Genomic DNA, 12762 nt, shown 5'->3' with positions numbered 1-12762 from the left:
CACAGGCCTCATACTCCGTGAGTGTTTGATCTGCGTGCCCCGTTCACTCATTTGCGCATTCCCTGAGCACCCGCTTTTGTGCCAGCGACAAGGGACCACCCTCAGAGAGCCCCAACTCCTGCAGAGAGGTGGTTGGCACGGGGAGCTCTCAGTGAGCCCTGGGGGCTATAGTGGCAAGAGGAAAGCAGACTGAGGCTCCTCAGAGGAGGTGACGTGGAAATGAAGGGGTTCTGAGAGCTAATCCGAAAGAGGAGAAGGGAATGGCATTCCAGAAAAGGGGCTCAGCATGAGCAAAGGCTTGGAGTCAGAGAGGCTGGCGTGCCGCTCACGGTCAGCAGGGAGGGTGGGGTGTGTGCACAGGGAACAGTGGTGCCATCTGGAAGACTCGCCCATCAGCCTCTGGAGTGGGGTCACTGTCCCATGGGATTTCAAACTGCCCAGTGGCATGGTCAGAGCTATGGGTGACATTTGGGGCCTATGAGGGTGAGAGGACTGATGGAAGGGGCAGACCCAGAGACACAGAAGAGAGGGAACCAATAAGACTGAATAAAGATGTGAAGGGAGGGGTTCCAGGAACCGCAGGCAGACTCAGGAAGTACCCTTCCCATGGGGTACCCCATTCTGTGCCCCTACCCTGGCCTCAGGCAGTGTGTGGGCTTTGGGATGTGAGTGAGAGCGCTTGTCTGGGTCCCAGCACTCCCCAAGAGCAGGCCTGGTGGAGCTGACGACCCTCCCTTCCTCCTCACTAGCTGGTCCCCAGTCCAGTTTACTTCCTCTCCCTTCGCTCTGGCGCTCTGTGAGGCCCCCACGTATGAGGAGCCCTCAGGCTGAGTCCTGAGACACACAGCACACACTTTTGGGGCTGCGGCCACCAGTGTGAGATGAGCACAGGCTGGCCGTGCCCAGGACAATTCATGCTGATGTCAAGGCAGGCAAGAAACCTCAGGCCCAGAAGGGTGGCCTAAGCTGCCAGGCAGGAGGGTCTGGGTAGCCCAGGAAAGATTCCAGATGAGGAGTAATTTCTAAGCGTGAGTCTTAAAACCTCCTGGAATGAGCATTTCCCAGGCTGAGGGGCCACAAGACCCAAACGCAGAGACCCAGGTATGGACAGAAGGGGCCCTGGGGGGCATGCAGCAGGACATGGGGTTGCGACCACACCAGAACCTTGGAAAGTTGGTGCTGGGCAGAAGGAGACAGCGGGACGGGGCCTTGCCTGGGAGAACTTGGAAGCTCTCCCAGTAACCATGATGTGAGTAGCCTTGAGTTTAAGCAGCGGGTGACTTGGTCCTCAGAGCCAGCCTGTCATGTTTTACAGATGGCTGTGACTCATCAGGGCCCCAAAAGGGTTCCAACCAAACATTCCAGTCCCTAGAAGTCACACCTGACTCTCTTCTGCTCAAGTCAGCAGGGGCAGGCCTCCTTGCTGCCAGGTGTTGGCTTCCGAGTAAGTGGTTCCTGTCCCGGCCCGAGCCCTGCGCTGGCTGGGCCTAGACACAGCTGCTACTTGCAGCTTCTTTCTTGCAGTCCTCAGAGGTTAACCCTGTGCCAGGCCTAGGTTAGTGCCCAAGATGATCCGCCACCTTCGGACCCCACCTTCAGACCCCAGCAGAGGTACCAGAAGCCTCCCTGCCTCTGCAACTTTAGGGCCTGGTGGGATGTCTGCCCTCCCTGCCCTGGGCCTTGGTTTCCTCATCTGCAAAATGGGAGTGAGGAGGGTCCCCTTGCAGGTTGGTGGGAGAAGCCATGAGAACTCATGCACCCTGTGTGAACCCAGCTCCAGGCCTTTCTTCTCTTCCCACCCCACACCCAGGGCCCAGCACCACTTTGGGGCACAGTGAGGCCTCCCACTGACAGAGCCCCCAGGGAGAGGACAGATGAGGAGAAGGAAGCTATAGTCAGAGACCTGCCTTCTTGTATCATTAAGGGCCTGTCTGGAACTTCTTAGAAGTTTGAAGGCTCTAGGCCAGTCTCCAGCTGCTCCCAGGTTCCCCTTCCAGGCTTCCCCATAGACCCCTCCTTGTCTCCTGCCATCAGGAGGTCTGGAATCCAAGGCTTGGCTGAGACCCAGGTCAGGGCCTGCATAGCAGTCACAGGCTGGGCCACATATGCCAAGACCCACCACCCCAAACTCCCCAACAGGCTCTTCTGGCCTTGCTCCCTTCAAACCAGGTGGAGAGCAGAGCTCGTGGGGACATATCCCTCCCATAATCACCGCGGCCCTTTCCTGCCCTGAGCATACAAACTCAAGCGTCCCATGGCCAGCACATCTGACTTTGTATTGATCTTGATTTCTCAACCCAAAACCATTGAGTGCTTTGAGAAGAGATAGGCTTCCCTTGCTCAGGAACAGAGGGCACTGCAGTGGGGAGTGGTGCCAGGCAGGGACTCAGACCGAAAACCCTGACCCAGAAACGTTCTGTTGTCAGGCGGGTATGGAGGAGTCCTAGGTCAGCGCAGATCTGCAGCTCCACCCATTCTGTGTGGGTGGCTGGGTGGACACCCCAGGAGACAGCATTCCTCTCTTCCCCTCACTTGTCCCCATTCCCCATCCAGAAGGCCAGGAGGAGGGACCAAAGCCTGAAAACCCTCAAACCCAAACCTGCTGATGCTATAAAAGCCCAAAATCAGAGAGACCAAGCCTTGGAGTCCCACCTGGGAAGGTAATTTTATTGTGTGTCAAACAAACTGGTTATTAGAAGCAGATTGATAAGAAAGTGAGAATCTAAACCGCAATTTGGCCTCAGAGCCCAACCTCCAACCCCCCTCACCCTCCATCTCCCAAAAATACTCAATACATCCACACTGGGGCCTCCCCATGTGCCCACAGCATTTACACACCCACTCACACCCCACACACTCCGGGGCCAGCAAGGACACTGCATCCTTCCTCCCCGGCATCTGCCCAGTGACCTGCAGGGAGGAAGGCAGCATCTTCACATCGAGGACCATCAGGGCAGTGTCTGGGTCTCCTCCTGGATCCACCACCCTCCTGGAGCTTGTGGGCCTCGAGGGTGCTGCCGGATCTGGGACATGGTGGACAAACTTGGCCCTCATTCATGGCAGCAGGAAGGAGATGAGGGGGTGGCAGTGGCAGGACAGAGAGGGGAGGAGATGGGGATAAAGAAATAGGAGTGCTTAAATTTAGTGCTGTTCTCCCCAAACTGAGTTGCCTGAGCTCCCACCACCACCATGGGGGATGCAGTAGTCCATCCATCCACAGACCTGTCCACTCAGGAAGGGTACCAGGTTCAGAATGTTCTAAAAGTCTCTCACAACTAACCCTAGAGGCTGAGAGCTGGAGGGCCCTGCCACCACCCCCAAGTGTATACACAGCTCCTTGTGCTTGTCAGGTAGCTAGAGCCCAGGGCCCTTCTCCTGTATACAGACCCTGTGACGGACCCTGTGTTCTCAGCCCTCACCCTACCACCACAGAATACACACATTTTTCACCTTCGAGAAAAGGGGTTGCAGGCAGTGGCCAGAACAGAGGGAGCTCAGCCATGATGACCTCAGCCAGAGGTGGACACCGCCCCCCTCCACCTCCATGTCTCCTGTGAGAGCTTGCTGGGGGCATGGGCAAGGGGGAAAAATCTGGGGACCCGGTGTGGGAGCTGGAGAGACTCATGTGGAGGGGTCTGGGCAGGGGTCAGGGAAAGACATGTTAAAGAAGTTAAGAGGGAAAACAGCCTCCCGGCCTGCCTACTCAGCTGGGCTGCCCCCCCTCCTGCAATGCAGCCCTAATTGAATTTCTCTGTTAACAATGGAAACACATTGGTTGCCCGGCCTCTCTCCCTTTTTCCGATAAGCCAGTGACCCGAGGGAAATTGGGGTCAGGAGAAGGAGAAATTGGAAACAGTCTTGTCTCACTCCTGGGGACACTGGTTTTGGCCAAAGGCCAGGGGACTAGAAGAGGGCTAGTATCTCCTGTCCAGGGTCCTCAGAGGATTTGGCCTCCTTGGTGTCCCATTTTCGGGGTCCAGGTATGGCAGAAGATAGAGGGGCTCAGTCTGTCCTTGAGCGGGGTCTCTGCAGACTGCCCTCTCACCCCCCCCACCGCTGCTCCGTGAAATGGGCAGGGGGGGACCCCTGAATGCACTGTGGATTCAGACAGCCCTGAGCAGCTACAGCAAATCACCGTCTCTCTAAGCCTCTGTTTCCTTATCCATAGAGTGGGAGCAATACCATCCAAGGGAGTAGATTGAAGAAAATAAGCCAGCATGTGGGAAACCCTGGCTAAGCCCCAGGGGTCTATTATCATACTACATAATCGCTGTAATTATACTGTTAATAGCTGTTATTATATTATCACATGTCATAATCTACCTGCTAAACCCCAGGGAGAGCAACCAGATCCTTCCTCACCATTTTTAACCACAAAAGCCCCAGAGCTATCCTATCTGCCCCACCCCTTCTGCCTGGGGTCGTTAAAGGCCAGCCTCTGTAGCCCAAAACGCCTCTGTACTGTTGTCTCTGAAACAACAGCAAGCCCATTAGTTTAGAGACATTTCTGTGGCTGCAGGGAGACAGGCCTTGGGTAACAAAGTACAGTGAATGGAAGTGCTAAGGACTGGCTCCTGGCCTTCGGGAGATATAAATGAAGCACGCCCTGGGGCTCCCCCAGAGTTCCTTCCAGGCTAAGGGTTGCCTTCAACCCTTCTGAGCCAAAGACCCCCACACATCTGGGCGGCAAGAACTGTATGAGGCTTGGCACAACCAGAACTCTGGCTACCCGCCCCTCCTGCCCCTGCCCCTGCCCCCAGGGCTGCCCGCCATGGAGGTCCGCATCAACGTCTCGAGGCAGCAGGTGGAGAAGGTGTTCGGGCTGGAGGAGTACTGGTGCCAGTGTGTGGCGTGGAGCTCCTCAGGCACCACCAAGAGTCAGAAGGCCTACATCCGCATTGCCTGTGAGTCCAGGGCCTGGCCCTTTGTCAGGGGTGGACGGAGGGTATCACCAAGGGTAAGGGTCTGTTAAGAAAACCTCAGGTCCTGCCTAGATGGTGGAGAAAGTGCCTCTCTCCACTCCCCAGCCACTCCCGTATCCCCCTAGTCACTTGGCACTTTCTCTAGCCATGCGCCACAGCCGCTGCGGGACCAGGGGACAGGGCCAGCGAGGCTGAGCCACCATGAGACACTCAGGCTGGAGGACATTTTTGCTCTTCTCCCAGATTTGCGCAAGAACTTCGAGCAGGAGCCGCTGGCCAAGGAGGTATCCCTGGAGCAGGGCATCGTGCTGCCCTGCCGCCCACCCGAGGGCATCCCCCCTGCTGAGGTGAGAGGGGCTCTGGTGCCCGCTCCACAGGTGGGTAGGGCTCCCAGGTCTTGGGTCCCGCCTGCCCTGACGCCCCCAGGGGCTACTCTCGCTCCAGGTAGGGCCAGCATGGGCGGGCAGTGCAGTGGCATGGCTCCCTCCCCCAGGTGGAGTGGCTCCGGAACGAGGACCTGGTGGACCCGTCCCTGGACCCCAATGTGTACATCACAAGGGAGCACAGCCTGGTGGTGCGACAGGCCCGCCTGGCCGACACGGCCAACTACACCTGCGTGGCCAAGAACATCGTAGCGCGTCGCCGCAGCGCCTCAGCTGCTGTCATCGTCTACGGTGGGCCCCAGTGCTGGTGGGGCAGAGGGGCTCCCAGGCATAGGGAGATGGGCAACGATGTGTGAGTGGCTCCCCATGGAGCCAGGGCCCAGTGGACCAGGCTGTGGCCTCCCTGGGAAGGACAGGGAGAGGGCTTGCTGTGGCTATCTGGGAGCCAAGGGGCATAACTGGGCTGAGGTGTGGGACAGGTTGGTGTCCTCTGTGGTGAGACCTTCCCTTGGGTTACCTGTGGGCCAGGGACATTGTGCAAGTGGAGATTAGGGCACAGGATGGGAGTCTAGGAAAAGTAACAGACCACAGCCCATGCTCCTGTGTCCCAGGTGTGGGAAGTTGAGTGTTCCAGGCACCCCAGGAGCAGGCAGAGGGGGCGGGTGCCGGAGTTGCCCTTGTGAAAGACTGGGGTCTGGGCTGGAGGAGCATGGGAGCTGCAGCTAGGCCTGGCTGCCCTGGGCGCTTGCAGAGCCTGCTGGGAGAAGGGGCTGTGGAGCCGGTACTGCCAGGCCCTGGGGGCTAGCGAGCACTAGCACGGGCTCCCCTCCAGGGCTTCTCTACCAGCACAGCCACAGCCCACCCCTTTCCAGCTCACAGCCCCTCTGCCCTCCTGCCCTGGCCCCTGGGCCAGCGTGTCTGAGGAAGCCCCCGCTCCCTGACCCCAGTCCTTCTCTGTCCGGCCAGTGAACGGTGGGTGGTCGACGTGGACCGAGTGGTCCGTCTGCAGCGCCAGCTGTGGGCGCGGCTGGCAGAAACGGAGCCGGAGCTGCACCAACCCGGCGCCTCTCAACGGGGGTGCCTTCTGTGAGGGGCAGAATGTCCAGAAAACAGCCTGCGCCACCCTGTGCCCAGGTACCAGCGGCCGCTGCCTCCCGCATCGCTCCTCACCACGCCATCTCCGTGCCCTGGCTCCATTGTGCCCACCAGCCTGCCCCCCATGGCTCCATCCCACCCACCCACACGCAGGGCCAGGCCTAGTCCAAGGCTGGGATGGGGTTTAGTGTGGTTGGAAGCAGGGCTTGGTCTGTGTCCAGACTAGGCCTTGGCAGAGGGGCTGAGTCACAGACTCTACGGTACAGTCAGGACAGATACAGACAGTGTGGGGCAGGCGCAGGGCACCGCCTGAGGCTACAGAACCACCTATGCCTGGAATCACAAGGTCATCATGGGACCAAGTGCCCTTGCTGCCCCAGGGCCAGGACGGCCCCATAGCGTGGATAGAGTAAAGCAGGCCCGGCATCATCGTGCCTCCCGTCATTAGCATGCGTCATTCAGGCCAGCCGGACACCAGAGGGTGTGCTCCTTACCACAGCATTGCACCTAGGTCTGGATGCCCAGCAGGGCCGTACTGGCGAACTGCCTAGGCTGCTGCCCAGGCTGACCACACCATCTCCTCTCTGTCCCTCTCTGTCTCCTCTAGTGGATGGCAGCTGGAGCCCATGGAGCAAGTGGTCAGCCTGTGGGCTCGACTGCACCCACTGGCGGAGTCGTGAGTGTTCTGACCCAGCACCCCGCAATGGAGGTGAGGAGTGTCGGGGTGCTGATCTGGATACCCGAAATTGTACCAGCGACCTCTGTGTGCACAGTGAGTCCACTCTGCCCCAGGAGTCCTCTTGATTTTGCCAGGATTGGCCCTGACCAGTCCCAGGGAGGTGACAGCTAAGGGAATCAGTCCCCTGACACAGGCTGTACCGCCTCTCCAAAGTTCAGGACCCTTGGGAACTCCCCATCACTAATATACCCACACATGTGCCCGTGTATCCCCAGTACCTCCCCCGCCCCCACTCCTGAAACATGCATACATGGGAACCTTTCCCATGTCCCCCAGGCTTCTGGATCCCCCTCCTCTCCTGCCATTTCACCTCCACGCGGTCCCCCAAGTGCACACACGAGTCCTATGGGGACACCCGGCTTGCGCGGCCTGTTAATTACAAGGCCATAACTAACAATTAAAGATCTCTGTTGGATTTTTTTTTTCTCTAGAACACACCCTCCCCCATTCTTTCAATTAAAAACCTAATTATCTGTGTCAATTCCTTTCTGATGGACATTTCTTCCATTATGCAAAGCCCTTCTAAAATCAATATAGCTTCCTCCAGGCAGTCAATCACCCCCACCCCAGCCCTGCCTCCAGCCTGGGGAGGCAGACCAGGAGAAAAGCCCTGGCACCCCAGCTTCTGGCCCAGGGACGTGGTAGGAATTAGATTAGCAGACCCTCCCCTCCAGGAAGTAGAGCCCCTACTTTGGGGATCCCAGGAGTTTTTGCCAGCCCCAGCTTCCCTGGGCCCCAGAAGAGTAGGTTCAGGCTAGCAGCCCACTAGGGCTGCCTGGGAAAGCCTCTCCTCCCCTCCTCCATCCTTCAGTAGCAGCAGCCTCAGACTGAATGAGCAGTGAGAGATGTGATTTGCCCAGAGTGACACAGCAAGGTGGTGGCAGATGCAGGTCTGAGGTGCACACATGCTGACTCCATGCTCCCTGCCACCAGCATTCGCAGCCCCGCTAGTGCTGATGCCCAAGGAGTGAGCACCTCATCCTCCTGGGGTGTAGACCGCTGACCTCTCCTTCCCGGCCTCCTGCACCCTGCCCCTCCCAAGGCCGCGCTCTTTCCCGCAGCTGCTTCCGGGCCCGAAGACGTGGCCCTCTACGTGGGCCTCATTGCTGTGGCTGTATGCCTCCTCCTGCTGCTGCTCGTCCTCATCCTTGTTTATTGCCGCAAGAAGGAAGGGCTGGACTCGGACGTGGCTGACTCATCCATCCTCACCTCAGGCTTCCAGCCCGTCAGCATCAAGCCCAGCAAAGCAGGTGGGGTGCCCCCTCACTCCCAGCATTCCTGCCAGGCCTCCACACCAAGAACTGCCCAACAGGTCACCTCAGTGCCACCCCCTGAGTCTGTCTTTACCCTTTCAGACAATCCCCATCTGCTCACCATCCAGCCAGACCTCAGCACCACCACCACCACCTGCCAGGGAAGTCTGTGTCCCCGGCAGGACGGGCCAAGCCCCAAGTTCCAGCTCGCCAATGGGCACCTGCTCAGCCCGCTGGGTGGTGGCCGCCACACACTGCACCACAGCTCACCCACCTCTGAGGCCGAGGACTTCGTCTCCCGCCTTTCTACCCAGAACTACTTCCGCTCCCTGCCCCGTGGCACCAGCAACATGACCTATGGGACCTTCAACTTCCTCGGGGGCCGGCTGATGATCCCTAATACAGGTGAGAAGGACTCCAGGGTGCCCCAGGGAGCTCTACGGGGCAAAACTAGCCTTGTGGAGGAGGACAGGACAGCTCTTGATGTTTGTCCTGGGCTGCTCACCCTTACCCCAAGTGCTGAGCCAGGCACCAAAGAATGGGGAGAGAGTTTTGGAGAGAATCCAGTCATGACACTGAGGCCATGGTCAGGGTGTCTCCCTTCTGTTACTTCAGGGCACAGGACTACTAGCCATTCATTTGCACAGCCAGCCAGCCCATGCACCAGACTCTGCGTTGGGCCCTGGGCCCAGAGGTAGGACAGGTGCCGGCCCCAAGTGTGGAACTAATGGAGAGATTGCAGAGGACAAGTGCCCGGACAGGGGGCTGCTCCGCCCTCTCACGGAAACCCTTCTGACAGGGTCCACGATAGGGACTCCACAGACCCTTTCCATAGTCCTCTTTTGAGGAAGCACAGCAGCCTCTGGTGTTCCCACCCTGAAAGTCTCTTCTCCCTCAGCTCAGATGACCCCACTTGCCCCTGATTTTCTTACCCCTCTCCAGCTGCTCCTGGTGCCTGTGCCCTAAATGTAGGTGTTCCTCAGAGCTCCCTCCTGGCACCCTCTCGCAGAGCAATCTCGCCTACTCCGTGGCTTTAATCGCCATGTCTGTGCAGATCACTCCCACTCCTCCATCCCCAGCCACATTTCTCCTGGGCGACAGAATCATACACCCAGCTGCCTCCTGGGCAGCTCCATCTGGATGTCTCACAGTACCTCAGATTCCTGGTGCCTAAAACAGCACTGTCTCCCACCCTCCCCCAGAACCTCCTGCTTTCTGGCTTTCCCCACCTCAGGGACAACAGAGTCAAGTTGCTCTAGCCAGAAACTGGAGGTCACCTTGACCTTCTACTCTTTTTCACTTGCCCCCCTCATCTCCACAACAGCTTTAGTCAGTCACACACCAGTCCCATCATTCTTCCTCCTCAAATGCTCCTGGTTTGCCTCTTCCCCACTGCCTTTTCTGGCTCAGGCCACCATACCTACCTCTCATCTGGTTCAAGGCAACAAGCACTCACCAATGAAGCCAGACTTAATCATGTCCCTCCCTTTCTTGAGCCCTTTTCAGGGCTCCCCAATGCCCCACACAAAGCCCACGTAACAAGGACACAGTGATCTTTCTGTCCCCTGCCAGCTAGATGCAGCAGCCTCTACCCTCCTTTGCACTTTTTTCGTGCACACGGCAGTCACAGTGGGCTCTCGGCAGTCCAAGCACACCATGCTGCCCTTTGCACACATGGTTCCTTTGCCCCCATTCACTGACTCCTCTGCTAGCTCTCATTCAGGTGTTGGCCTGGCAGCTCTCCCTCTCTCTGCCTCTTGTCCTCCTCACAGGGCTGCTAGAATGATGAGGTGAGGTGGTCCATGTCAAGCTCTTAGAAAGGGACAGGCACACAGTGACAGAGACCATCAGCCTTTCTTGCCCCTGGGGCAGGGGGGCTTCCCCCCCCAACACGCTTTGCTCCACTTGTCTTTCTGCCCCACCCCCCCCCGGGCTGAGTGCCTCAGGAGAACAGGGCCCCTGGTTTTTCCTCACTGCCCTGAGCACTAGATGTGAGCATCTACTGAATGTATACGTCCGCCTCAGAGAGCAGCCACACATGGATCCCTGCGACCGTCACCAGCACTGGCAGCCAGTACCAGGAGGCAGCACAGAGCTGGTGAAGGGAGCAGTAGCTGTAAATAGGGCATCAGTGCCTTCCCTCTCCTGTGCTTCAGCTTCTAGGAAGTGGTGAGGCTCCAGCCAGCCCACCTCAGACTTCACTCTGGAGCATAAATGCAAGCTTTGGACTTGGTGGGATAAAGTCATAGAATTCCTTCCTCTCCCCAGTCATGTGCCTCCGAGGTCCCTCCTGATGTAGGCACCCCTGTCCCAAAAGAGCAGGAAGGTAGAGCAGAACAACTCCTTGACATCCTCAGAGGAACTCTGCAGCCCCTGCCCCACTGGCTCTCCCCGGCAGCCACTCCTCACTGAGCAGTCCCTTCTGGTGCTGCCAAGCAGGTCACTGCAAAGAGCTGAATCCACCAGACAAGAGGACATGAGTGCAGTGACTCCCAAACCAGGGAGGGCTACCAAGGCCAGCAAGACTGTTAAAGGCCTACCCAACCTGCAGGCGCCGCTACCAAATGAGGAGCAAAGTCATGGTGGCTGAGAATGGCCATCCCCAAAGATGGCCAGGGCCGATAGGAGGAGGAAAGCTTGAGCAGAGCAGGAGGACAGGGCACCCAGGCAGAGGTGTGCTCAAGAGAGGGGCTTCAGAATAGCCAAGAATACAGCACAGGCTGGGCTGAGGAAGCTGCTGGAAAGGCAGCTCGGGCCAGAGGTGAAGGGCTAGGCCAGGGAGCTGGGCCTATGCTGGAGTCAGGGAAGGTTTTTAAGCAGGAGTGCCCTGTCCCCACCCAGTGTGTTTTGGGCGATAGGTCAGGTAGGTACAGAACACCTAGCACCTTTTGTTCCAGAGCTTTCTGTGCTCAGGCTAACTAGGCATGCTTTTTCCACCCGAGTTCCCTTAGCCTCTCTTGGGGTCACTAGGACTCTGTTTCATGCCTGTGTGGGTAGATGGACAGCCTGGCAGTCCCTGTGGCACCTCTGTCCCCTAGTCCAGGCTGGCACTGGTCAGTCCTCAAAGGGAGGTGCCTGTAGGGGCTGGGAGAGAGGGGTGTTTGATGCCTTTTCAGCCCTGGTAAACCCCAGGCCTCCTCCTACTTTGTCACAGGGATCAGCCTCCTCATTCCTCCAGATGCCATTCCCCGGGGAAAGATCTACGAGATCTACCTCACGCTGCACAAGCCAGAGGATGTGAGGTGTGGGCGCGGGCCCTGTTGCTAGGGCTGGGTGGGTCCTGCCCTCTGCCTTCAGTCACCTTGACATCCCCTACCCATCCACTGTCAGACTTGGTCTGGCCTAGCCCTGGGGAGGGCAGGGAAGAACTGTCCATAAGCTCCACCCAGCCCTGGGGCCTCAACCCTGGGGTGCCAATTGCCCTGCCCCAGCCAACTCCCAGGACAGCCCACTGACACCTTTCCCTCTCCACCCATATTTTCCCACTTGAGGTTGCCCCTAGCTGGCTGTCAGACCCTGCTGAGTCCCATCGTTAGCTGTGGGCCCCCTGGAGTCCTGCTCACCCGGCCGGTCATCCTCGCCATGGACCACTGTGGGGAGCCCTGCCCAGAGAGCTGGAGCCTGCGCCTCAAAAAGCAGTCCTGTGAGGGCAGCTGGGAGGTGAGCAGGAACGGCCCTGAGCCCACCCACCTGAGCACTGAGGAGTTCAGAGTGGAGCCTGGGCTTCCCTCCTGGCCCTTGAGCCACCCTCTCCTCAGTCTGGCCACCCCTCACAGTTGGACTTGGCCATGAGCTGACCTATCGGGCCCTTGCCTGCAGGATGTGCTACATCTGGGCGAGGAGGCACCCTCCCACCTCTACTACTGCCAGCTGGAGGCCGGCGCCTGCTATGTCTTCACTGAGCAACTGGGCCGCTTTGCCCTGGTGGGAGAGGCCCTCAGTGTGGCCGCGACCAAGCGCCTCAAGCTGCTTCTCTTTGCCCCCGTGGCCTGCACCTCCCTCGAGTACAACATCCGAGTCTACTGCCTACATGACACCCACGACGCACTCAAGGTACCCCCTGCCCCCACCCTGCCACAGGGAGGCCGCACCACCACTGGCACTGAGGGCCTCTCCTCCTGGGAGGGGCAGCAGTGGGGAAGGGTGCTCCGGGCCCCAGACTCAGCTGACCGCCTGGGGTGTGCTACAGGAGGTGGTACAGCTGGAGAAGCAGCTGGGGGGACAGCTGATCCAGGAGCCTCGAGTCCTGCACTTCAAGGACAGTTACCACAACCTGCGCTTGTCCATCCACGATGTGCCCAGCTCCCTGTGGAAGAGCAAGCTCCTCGTCAGCTACCAGGTGAGGCTGCTCAGGGTGCCTAGAGTGGGCA

The 12762-nt window shown here is 58.7% G+C and overlaps 1 protein-coding gene across 3 annotated transcripts in view; it reads left to right on the top strand.

Moving 5' to 3' along the window:
• UNC5A (unc-5 netrin receptor A) overlaps positions 1-12762 on the top strand; it is a 60875-nt gene that overhangs the window by 45633 nt on the left and 2480 nt on the right. Inside the window, exons 1-12 of one of the 3 annotated variants that reach the window (XM_045999403.1) lie at positions 2553-2660; positions 4761-4904; positions 5166-5269; positions 5416-5596; positions 6272-6439; positions 7008-7172; positions 8201-8389; positions 8495-8797; positions 11547-11634; positions 11884-12052; positions 12212-12445; positions 12582-12731. In XM_045999403.1, the coding sequence (XP_045855359.1) occupies positions 4772-4904; positions 5166-5269; positions 5416-5596; positions 6272-6439; positions 7008-7172; positions 8201-8389; positions 8495-8797; positions 11547-11634; positions 11884-12052; positions 12212-12445; positions 12582-12731 (1884 nt within the window). In that variant the 5' untranslated portion in view covers positions 2553-2660; positions 4761-4771. Of the gene's footprint in view, positions 1-2552; positions 2661-4760; positions 4905-5165; positions 5270-5415; positions 5597-6271; positions 6440-7007; positions 7173-8200; positions 8390-8494; positions 8798-11546; positions 11635-11883; positions 12053-12211; positions 12446-12581; positions 12732-12762 lie in introns of those variants that run through there. The other 2 variants (XM_045999399.1, XM_045999402.1) reach the window with 2 other exon arrangements.

The sequence above is a fragment of the Meles meles genome, chromosome 3, assembly GCF_922984935.1.
Source record: "Meles meles chromosome 3, mMelMel3.1 paternal haplotype, whole genome shotgun sequence".
NCBI lineage: Eukaryota > Metazoa > Chordata > Mammalia > Carnivora > Mustelidae > Meles > Meles meles.
The sequence above is the reverse complement of the archived record's forward strand: the minus strand, read 5'-3'. Positions and strand labels throughout refer to the sequence as shown.